This window comes from Salvelinus sp. IW2-2015, linkage group LG24, assembly GCF_002910315.2.
Source record: "Salvelinus sp. IW2-2015 linkage group LG24, ASM291031v2, whole genome shotgun sequence".
Taxonomy (NCBI): Eukaryota; Metazoa; Chordata; class Actinopteri; order Salmoniformes; family Salmonidae; genus Salvelinus; species Salvelinus sp. IW2-2015.
The window spans coordinates 2,624,332-2,635,603 of record NC_036864.1 but is presented as its reverse complement, the minus strand read 5'-3'; the positions used below and the strand labels follow the sequence as shown (position 1 = coordinate 2,635,603).

Here is an 11,272-nt window from a genome sequence, read left to right as displayed (position 1 = left end):
GCTTATTTGAGCTTTTCTTGCCATAATATGGACTTGGTCTTTTACCAAATAGGTCTCTATCTTCTGTATACCCCCCTACCTTGTCACAACACAACTGATTGGCTCAAACGCATTAAGAAGGAAAGAAATCCCACAAATTCACTTTTAAGAAGGCACACCTGTTAATTGAAATACATTCCAGGTGACTACCTCATGAAGCTGGTTGAGAGAATGCCAAGAGTGTGTAAAGCTGTCATCAAGGCAATAGGTGGCTATTTAAAGAATCTCAAATATAAAATATATTTAGATTTTTTAACACTTTTTTGGTTACTACATGATTCTATATGTGTTATTTCATAGTTTTGATGTCTTCATTATTATTCTACAATGTAGAAAATAGTAAAAATAAAGCAAAACCCTTGAATGAGTAGGTGTTCGAAAACTTTTGTCCGATAGTGTACATAGCTATCTCAATTTACTGTAAGTACTACTTAAGTTGTTTTTTAGGGTATCTGTACTTTACTTTACTATTTATATTTTTGAAAACTTTTACTTTACACCCAAAAGTACTGGTTACATTTTTTATGATTAACAGGACAAGAAAATGGTCACACACTTATCAAGAGAACATCCCTGGTCATCCTTGCCGCCTCTGATCTGGCGGACTCACTAAACACATGCTTCGTTTGTAAATGATGTCTGAGTGTTGGAGAATGCCACTGGCTATGCATGAATAATAAAAAATTATACCATCTGGTTTGCTTAATATAAGGAATTAGAAATTATTTCTATTTTTGCTTTCATTTTTGATACTTAAGTATATTTTCTCAATTACATTTACTGTTGATATTTAAAACCAAATACTTTAAAACCTTTACTCAAGTAGTATTTTACTGGGTGACTTTCACTTTTTATTGAGTCATTTTTTATTAAGGTATCTTTACTTTTACTCAAGTATAATAATTGGGTACTTTTCCCACCACTGGTGGAAAGTGTGCTTCTAGACTAGAACCCTGGGGGCCTTAATCCTCTTTCTACCTCTACGTTTCATGTACAATCTGTGTGTGGCAAACCCATCTAAGACAAGTCTACATGTTATTTTCAACATCATAGAGCTCTAAGAGCTTTCTTTGCACAAATTGTACCCCTCACACTCCTGATGCTCTAGATTTACACATGTCCCCTCAAAAAGTTCTGTAAATTTTACAATATTATAATATTCAATGGAGCACGTTAAAATATGAGTCTTAATGATACCGATAAATACAGACAGGATGATCAATCATTTGGAGTCTAAATGTAATTAATCAAATATTATTCGAAAAAGTTGGTGGACACGTTTAAAATATTTGACAAAGTGCAAAATTATAGATGATTTCATTGTACCAGCAATGATCTTAAGTCTTGACCATTAACTTAGATCTGGGACTTTTATTTAGAAAATTACGTCAGCGTTCATGATACCGGAAGTATTTCTATATTTACAATGTTTTTTAAATACCTAAGGCCGCTTACTGCACGTTGCTAGTTAGTTGCAATATTGTAGCTATTAGCGCTCTTTCCTAGCTGGGAGAGAAGCCCTTTGCCTTCACTGAAACATCAATATCTTCGCTTAATTCCTTCTCTTTTTTTCATAAAATCTAGTTAACGGTGGTTGCGTTATCTTCAAACTATCTTGAATCGTTGGCTAGCTAATGTCTGTCAAGCTAACTTTGGTTCCATTGGAAGCTAACGTTAGCTATTCAGCACGAGCCAGAGTTTTAGCAATCTCATTCCATACATTAGCTAGCCAGTTGCAAGCTGTCATTTATATTCATTAACTAGCTCCATACTTTTGGTGATATTATTTAACAGTTTGTATTGTTTACTAGCAAGTCAGTCTGAAACAAAGGTGAGCATGGCAATGAGACAGACACCACTCACCTGCTCTGGCCACACAAGACCTGTGGTGGATCTAGCCTTCAGTGGAATCACCCCATACGGGTATTTTCTCATCAGTGCCTGCAAAGGTAAGACATATTTGCTAGATAGTCCTTGTTGTAATAGATAACCATAGATCATTGTTTAGAAAATATTGAATGTGAAGTAGAGGTAAACAAAGTTCCATCACACAAGGGAATTGAATAGATGTATTTTGAAAATGATCATCAGACTATTTCACTTATGTATGTGCTACAGTTGGAGGTACTGTAGTTGTCTAACCACTTGTGAATGTACTAACCGCTTATTAATGTTCCTTCTTGTAGATGGCAAACCCATGTTGCGCCAGGGAGACACAGGGGATTGGATCGGAACGTTCCTGGGTCACAAGGGTGCTGTCTGGGGGGCCACTCTGAATAATGAAGCCACCAAGGCAGCCACTGCTGCTGCAGACTTCACTGCGTATGTATTTAGGCCTACAACATAGCCTGGCCATGACCATGTTATGACAACAATATAGAGAGCAATAGTAATGGTGTCTTTTTGTAATGGAGGCTAGCCCTTGATCATGACTCCATTACACATAGGAGTCATTGGACGAAGGCGTTTTGTTAAGAGCAGCCACGCTCAATCTGAACATTAACACGTGTCGCTTGCGGTACGGTTTTGGAAGAACAGGGACCTTAACTTTCATATCAGCAAGAAATAGTTTTCAAAATACAAAAAGTTAAATTGATACACCTTGATAGGGTTAGTGTCGCTGCACGGCCATATTCCCATGTTACAGCGCTTGCTTATGGGAAACGGATGGAAGAGAAGCAGCGACCACCTGTACTAATTGGCTATCTAGCATTCTCCAAACACTTGTGTGTAGATTAACTCGCCAGTTGTGGGCGCAGCTGTTGGCTGAAAACTGTAAGGAGAAGGCAGAATGCCGACTAGAGTTTGCGGGCTATAACGGAGGTTAACTTTGCCATGGCTCATTGGCCAACGCCTATGGGGAAATTCATGTTTTTAGGTGGATAAACGCCGAAAATAAGGTCTGCGGTAAACAAGGGCTTATGAGATAATTATGAAGCATTTATGTAATCCAAACAAGTAAAAAGTTAGTGACTTGTTAGCAGCGTACTTATTTTGAGCACATAAGCTTTATAATTCATAAAGGTCATGGTAACTGACTGATATTATCTCCTAGAACAAAACATATAAGATCTCCTAAGCCTGTGTTAACCTTATTTTTGGCGTATATCCCAAACCACCATTATTTTTCCCATTAATTTCCCCCATATGAATGGTGAACGAACCACAGGTAGAAAATGCCAACCGATTTCAGATTTTTAGGACTACAAGCTGGTGGGCTCTATAAGTCTCCTGAGTGGCCCAGTGGTCTAAGGCACTGCATCCCAGTGTTAGAGGCGTCACTACAGACACCCTGGTTCGAATCCAGGCTGTATCACAACTGGCAGTGATTGGGAGTCCCATAGCGCAGCGCACAATTGACCCAACGTCGCCTGGGTTTGGCCGGTGTAGGCCGTTATTATAAATAAGAATTTGTTCTTAACTGACCTAGTTAAATAAAGGTAAAATGATTAATAAGTGTTGGCTACTGCACATACAGTATACAACCAGGCTATAATCCTATACTGCACTACAGAACAGAATGAGTGTTAAATCTTCCAATTCTTCAAATTGTTCAATGAGAGATCTCCAAGATTTCTGACATTAGCTTATTACTCTCCTAGCCTAGGCACTAGTCTGTCTGCTTTAGCCAACTCATTTGTCGTTTCAACAACAGAGTTGGTGAAAGCAAACGCATGTCTGGCAGGTGGTAACTAGGCTACTGTATTATTTTTTTGGGCTGACATACTGATGATGACTATCTATTTGCTCTTCAGGAAGGTGTGGGATGCCGTGACTGGAGATGAGGTCCTCACGCTGGCACACAAGCACATTGTCAAGTCAGTCAATTTTACTCAGGTACTACAATTACTTGGTACTGATTTGGGTTTTACTTTATGTGTCAAATGTATGAGATTGAGGACTTAAATGCTCCCTGTCATGACAGTGTAAACCTGTTTACATGTCTTGCGTATCTTTTTTGTTCTAGGGATATTCTTATGGGACTTTCATGTATTGGATATTTGAGTCAACTTCTTCCCCCCTCTATTTCTCTCTGACAGGATAGCAGTTGTCTGTTAACAGGAGGGAATGATAAGATAATACGCATCTACGACCTCAACCAACCGGAAGCAGGTTCGTACCAATGCAACCCCTCGTTTAATTGTTTGCGTCAACGTTTGGTTGGTTGTTTAGATATGTATTGTGTTTTGTTTCCCTCAGAACCGCAAGAGATTACAGGGCACACGTCTGCCATAAAGAAAGCCCTGTGGTGTAACAACGACACACAGATCCTCTCTGCCGCTGATGACAAAACCGTACGGTCAGTGCTCTTTGATCTACCTGGTTCTACATTTGTCATGGATATTATTATGATGCCAAAAGGCTGATAGGATGACCACACACCTTATATACTATTGGGAACATTTGGAGCGATTTGCAGTCATTTTCCTTTGCAGCAAAAAGTCTCTGCCCGCTATGAACACAGGAGGGCAGTGTGGCATTATCAACATTGAAAGGTCATTAACGTACTATGGTCATACGAGTCTGGCCGTCACTCTCGCTTCGATTTTTGCTGTCATTTCTTGATGACTTTTCAATCAAGAAGGTACTGTATCTATTGATCTAAAATGGGTATTGCTATATACGCACTCTGTTCCCTTGTGTAGACTGTGGGACAGGAATTCCACTGAGGTTGTGAAGCAGCTCTCCTTCGACATGTCAGTCAGCAGCATGGAGTACATCCCTGACGGAGAGGTTTTGGTCATCACCTATGGAAAGACCATCGCGTTCTACAATGCCCTCAGGTACAATACACAAAACCCAGGCATTGTCCTCAGGCATAGCTCGAGGTAGACATTGCCACTAACCACAGATCTAGGATAAGATTTTCCCGCTCCCAAACCTAGCCTAAACCATTAGGGGACTGATAAAATATCTGACCCTGTATCATTGGTTTAGGGAAGGGACTACTTCAACCTAATCCTCAGGGTCAGTCATAGCATACAGTCTATGACATCCATTATAATTTGATTTCTCTCATATTTGATTGTGATGGCTAGTGCTAAAGCTGTGTGTGTTTCCTTACTCTGATTTGTGTTTCTCCCTAGCCTTGACATGATCAAGACTGTGGATGCCCCTGCCTCCATTCACTCTGCCTCGCTGCATCCAGATAAGGACTTCTTTGTTGCCGGGGGAGACGACTTCAAGCTCTACAAATTTGACTACGGCACCAAGGAGGAGTTGGGTAAGCAGCAGCTTACACTACAAAAAACTTCACAAGGAGTCATATAAAATCACACCAATTTGCAGTGCCTTCGGAAAGTATTCAGACCTCTTGACTTTTTCTACATTTTGTTACGTTACAGCCTCATTCTAAAATGTATTAAATTGTTTCCCCTCATCAATCTACACAACAGCCCATAATGACAAAGCAAAAACAGGTTTTTATAAATTTTTGCACATTTATAAATAAATAGAAAAACACATAAATATCCATTTACATAAGTATACCCTTTACTCAATACTTTGTTGAAGCACCTTTGGCAGCGATTACAGCCTCGCGTATTCTTGGGTATGACGCTACAAGCTTGGCACACCTGTATTTGGGGAGTTTCTCCCATTTCTTCTCTGCAGATCCTCTCAATCTCTGTCAGGTTGGATGGGGAGCGTTGCGGCACAGTTCAAGTCTGGGCTCTGGCTGGGCCACTCAAGGACATTGAGACTTGTTCTGAAGCCACTCCTGCGTTGTTTTGGCTGTGTACTTAGGGTCGTTGTCCTGTTGGAAGGTGACCCTTCGCCCCAGTATGATGTCCTGATCGCTCTGGAGCAGGTTTTTATCGAGGATCTCTCTGTACTTTTCTCCGTTCAACTTTCCCTCGATCTTGACTAGTCTCCCAGTTCCTGCAGCTGAAAAACATCCCCACAGCATGATGCTGTCACCACCATGCTTCACCGTAGGGATGGTGTCAGGTTTCCTACAGACGTGACACTTGGCATTCAGGCCAAAGAGTTCAATCTTGGCTTCATCAGACCAGAGAATCTTGTTTCTCATGGTGTGAGAGTCCTTTAGGTGTCTTTTGGCAAACTCCAAGCGGGCTGCCATGTGCCTTTTACTGAGCAGTGGCTTCCGTCTGGCCACTCTACCATAAAGGCCTGATTGGTGCAGTGCTGCAGAGATGGGAGAACCTTCCAGAATGACAACCATCTCACAGAGCTCCAGAGTTCCTCTGTGGAGAGTGACCATCAGGTTCTTGGTCACCTCCCTGACCAAGGCCCTTCTCTCCCGACTGCTCAGTTTGGCCAGGCGGCCAGCTCTAGGAAGAGTGTTGGTGGTTCCACACTTCTTCCATTTAAGAGTGATAGAGGCCACTGTGTTCTTAGGGACCTTCAATGCTGCAGATTTTTTTTGTTACCCTTCCCCAGATCTGTGCCTCGACACAATCCTATTTTAAGTAAATCATGTATTTCTGTTTTGTCATTGTGTGTAGATTGATGAGAAAAAAAGTAATGCATTTTAGAATAAGGCTGTAACGTAACAAAATGTGGAAAAAGTCAACGGGTCTGAATACTTTCCGAATGCGCTGTATATAAGAGAATGCTCACAATCCTAACCAACTCGCTGACATTGACCGTATACTGTTGGACGATAGTGGCTGCCTCACATGTATGGCTTTATAACCTGTGTGTGGACATGTTTAGGGTTAGGGTCATGTCTAACACTGCTGTGGCTCTCTCTCCACTCCTGTAGAGTCGTACAAGGGCCACTTTGGGCCAGTACACTGTGTGCGGTTCAGTCCAGACGGGGAGCTGTATGCCAGTGGCTCTGAGGACGGTACGCTCCGGCTGTGGCAGACTGCGGTCGGCAAAACCTATGGCCTGTGGAAGTGTGTCCTTCCTGGTGAGTTTTGATGCTTAATTACAAATTAATAGGGATTCCTAGAAACTTTAGTATCTGAAATGACTGGGTAGGTATAAGTAATATGGCATGGTATTGGCCATGTGATGAGCGGTGCCTGGTTTCCTCCAGACGTGACAATTGGCATTAAGGCCTTAGAGTTCAATCTTGCTTTCATCGGTCTGAGAGTCCTTTAGGTGCCTTTTGACAAACTCCAAGTGGGCTGTCGTGCCTTTTACTGAGGAGTGGCTTCTGTCTGGCCACTTTACCATAAAGGCCTGATTTGGTGGCGTGCTGCAGAGATGGTTGTCCTCCTGGAAGGTTCTCCCATCTCCATAGAGGAACACTGGAGCTCTGTCAGAGTGACCATCTGGTTCTTGGTCGCCGCCCTAACTAAGGTCCTTCTCCCCTGATTGCTCAGTTTGGCCGGGCGGCCAGCTCTAGGAAGAGTCTTGGTGGTTCCAAACCTCTTCCATTTAAGAATGATGCAGGCCACTGTGTTCTTGGGGACCTTCAATGCTGCAGAAATGTTTTGGTACCCTTCCCCAGATCTTTGCCTCTACACAATCCTGTCTCGGAGCTCTACGGTCAATCCTTTGACCTCATTGGTTGGTTTTTACTCTGACATGCACTGTCAACTGTGGGATCTTAGTGGGGCAAAAAAGTATTTAGTCAGCCACCAATTGTGCAAGTTCTCCCACTTAAAAAGATGAGAGAGGCCTGTAATTTTCATCATAGGTACACTTCAACTATGACAGACAAAATGAGAAAAGAAAATCACATTGTAGGATTTTTAATTAATTAATTTGCAAATTATGGTGGAAAATAAGTATTTGGTCACCTACAAACAAGCAAGATTTCTGGCTCTCACAGACCTGTAACTTCTTCTTTAAGAGGCTGCCCTCTGTGTCCTCCACTCGTTACCTGTATTAATGGCACCTGTTTGAACTTGTTATCAGTATAAAAGACACCTGTCCACAACCTCAAACAGTCACACTCCAAAACTCCACTATGGCCAAGACCAAAGAGCTGTCAAAGACACCAGAAACAAAATTGTAGACCTGCACCAGGCTGGGAAGACTGAATCTGCAATAGGTAAGCAGCTTGGTTTGAAGAAATCAACTGTGGGAGCATTTATTAGGAAATGGAAGACATACAAGACCACTGATAATCTCCCTCGATCTGGGGCTCCACGCAAGATCTCACCCCGTGGGGTCTTAATGATCACAAGAACGGTGAGCAACAATCCCAGAACCACACGGGGGGACCTAGTGAATGACCTGCAGAGAGCTGGGACCAAAGTAACAAAGCCTACCATCAGTAAACACCTACGCCGCCAGGGACTCAAATCCTGCAGTGCCAGACGTGTCCCCCTGCTTAAGCCAGTACATGTCCAGGCCCGTCTGAAGTTTGCTAGAGAGTATTTGGATGATCCAGAAGAAGATTGGGATAATGTCATATGGTCAGATGAAACCAAAAATATAACTTTTTGGTAAAAACTCAACTCGTCGTGTTTTGGAGGACAAAGAATGCTGAGTTGCATCCAAAGACACCTACCTACTGTGAAGCATGGGGGTGGATACATCATGCTTTGGGCTGTTTTTTCTGCAAAGGGACCAGGACGACTGATCCGTGTAAAGGAAAGAATGAATGGCGGCCATGTATCGTGAGATTTTGAGTGAAAACCTCCTTCCATCAGCAAGGGCATTGAAGATGAAATGTGGCTGGGTCTTTCAGCATGACAATGATCCCAAACACACCGCCCGGGCAACGAAGAGTGGCTTCGTAAGAAGCATTTCAAGGTCCTGGAGTGGCCTAGCCAGTCTCCAGATCTCAACCCCATAGAAAATCTTTGGAGGGAGTTGAAAGTCCGTGTTGCCCAGCACAGCCCAAAACATCACTGCTCTAGAGGAGATCTGCATGGAGGAATGGGCCAAAATACCAGCAACAGTGTGTGAAAACCTTGTGAAGACTTTGAAAACGTTTGACCTCTGTTTGACCTCTGTCATTGCCAACAAAGGGTATATAACAAAGTATTGAGATAAACTTTTGTTATTGACCAAATACTTATTTTCCACCATAATTTGCAAATAAATTCATTAAAAATCCTACAATGTGATTTTCTGGATTTTTTTTCTTCTAATTTTGTCTGTCATAGTTGAAGTGTACCTATGATGAAAATTACAGGCATCTCTCATCTTTTTAAGTGGGAGAACTTGCACAATTGGTGGCTGACTAAATACTTTTTTGCCCCACTGTATATAGACAGATGTGCCTTTCCAAATCATGTCCAATCAATAGAATTTACCACAGGTGGACTCCAATCAAGTTGTAGCAACATCTCAAGGATTATTATATATATATATTTTATGTATTTCACCTTTATTTAACCAGGTAGGGCAGTTGAGAACAAGTTCCTATTTACAACTGCGACCTGGCCAAGATGAAGCAAAGCAGTGCGACAAACAACAAAGAGTTACACATGGGATAAACAAAAGTACAGTCAATAACACAATAGAAAAATCTATATACAGTGTATGTAAATGGAGTAAGGAGGTAAGGCAATAAATAGGCCATAGTAGCAAAGTAATTACAATTTAGCAAATTAACACTGGAGTGATAGATGTGCAGATGATGATGCGCAAGTAGAAATACTGGTGTGCAAAAAAGGTAAATTAAAAACAATATGGGGATGAGGTAGGTAGTTGGATGGGCTATTTACAGATGGGCTGTGTACAGCTGCTCAGATAGCTGATGCTTAACGTTAGTGAGGGAGATGTAAGACTCCAGCTTCAGCGATTTTTGCAATTCGTTCCAGTCATTGGCAGCAGGGAACTGGAAGGAACGGTGGCCAAAGGAGGTGTTGGCTTTGGGGATGACCAGTGAGATATACCTGCTGGAGCGCGTGCTACGGGTGGGTGTTGTTATGGTGACCAGTGAGCTGAGATAAGGCGGAGCTTTACCTAGCAAAGAATTATAGATGACCTGGAGCCAGTGGGTCTGGCGACAAATATGTAGCGAGGGCCAGCCGACGAGAGCATACAGGTCGCAGTGGTGGGTGGTATATGGGGCTTTGGTGACAAAACGGATGGCACTGTGATAGACTGCATCCAGTGTGCTGAGTATCAATGGAAACAGGATGCACCTGAGCTCAATTTCGAGCTTCATAGCAAAGGGTCTGAATACTTATGTAAATATGGTATTTCTGTTAGTAAAAAAAAAAAATGTTTTCGCTTTGTCATTATGGGATATTGTGTGTAGATTGATGACAATGTTTTAAATACATTTTAGAATAAGGTTGACTTCGTTAAGATGCTGGAAACCGAAATGGAACGAACCATGAATCTGTCACACTAATAGCTAGAGGCAAATGTCATTGAGTTGTCATGTTATTTTCCTCAACAGAGGAGCTGGTGTCTGAGAACTCTGACACAATATACTGCACTCCTGCTGCTCCTGAGATCAAGGCCTGAGACAGGGGAGGGGATTAAAGAAAGGTGAAGAGAAGAGCAGGGTGTTCCAGTCTCTTCAGAACACCAAGCCCCAGCAAGGACCTGAGCCCCTCTTCACCGGGAACTGATCTGGAGTTGAGCTCCCGATTTACACACGTGTTCAGGCAGACCCAACACACAAATGTAGACACACAAAAGGGGTTCTATTGGTAATTAGAACACACACACAGAGAGAAGGATTGGGCTCCAGTGAAAAGTAGTAGACCTGTGAGCATCAGGCTCATCGCTGCCTGCTTTCTCTGATCAGCTCAGTCTGTCCCCCCTCATCTGTCTGTCTGTTCAACACTGTGACCCCATTAGCAATTTTTGTTTAAAATGTATTGACTTTGGGGCAATTTGGTTCTCTGTGATTTATTTTCATTTTCCAATAAGGGATACACACATAGTTACAGGGGGGAGGGAAACTGATGCTATCTTTGAGAAATTATGTTAATTTTCTCAATTAAATTATCTTAAATTCAGTAAAAGTGGTATTTTGTCCATACTTGTACCCTAAACTAGTATATGGAGAAATGTTCTCCAACAGGTGAGAGAGTAAAATTACTTAAGTTGTTTGCTTTGTATTTTTGTCCTTGGTTGCAACTTTGCAGTTATGTAGTTTAAATAAAGAGACACATACATTATTTTATTTTTTATGCACAAAAAAAGCTTTTTGTTGCAGCAAGATAAGTTATTGTATCAATTAAAGGATAGTGCTTTGCAGTGCATTGTGCAAATGACTTGAAAATGTAAGTAGAGGGAAAATAGATCATTTCTATGCATTTCGGTAGCTCATGAACGCCTAAAATGTGCATGTACCCTCGACCAATGGCAAAGCCCGGTGTTACCTCTCTTGTCCAATAGTGTC

The 11,272-nt window shown here is 41.9% G+C and overlaps 1 protein-coding gene across 1 annotated transcript; it reads left to right on the top strand.

Annotated features, from left to right (window-relative positions):
• Positions 1-1,470: 1,470 nt before the first annotated feature.
• On the top strand, positions 1,471-11,130 carry LOC111951535 (serine-threonine kinase receptor-associated protein). Its single transcript, XM_023969709.2, has 9 exons — positions 1,471-1,988; positions 2,226-2,361; positions 3,795-3,876; positions 4,080-4,152; positions 4,240-4,339; positions 4,686-4,823; positions 5,127-5,263; positions 6,767-6,916; positions 10,319-11,130. The coding sequence occupies exons 1-9, from the start codon at positions 1,877-1,879 to the stop codon at positions 10,384-10,386; spliced, it is 996 nt and encodes a 331-aa protein (XP_023825477.1). The 5' UTR covers positions 1,471-1,876; the 3' UTR covers positions 10,387-11,130.
• Positions 11,131-11,272: the final 142 nt, after the last annotated feature.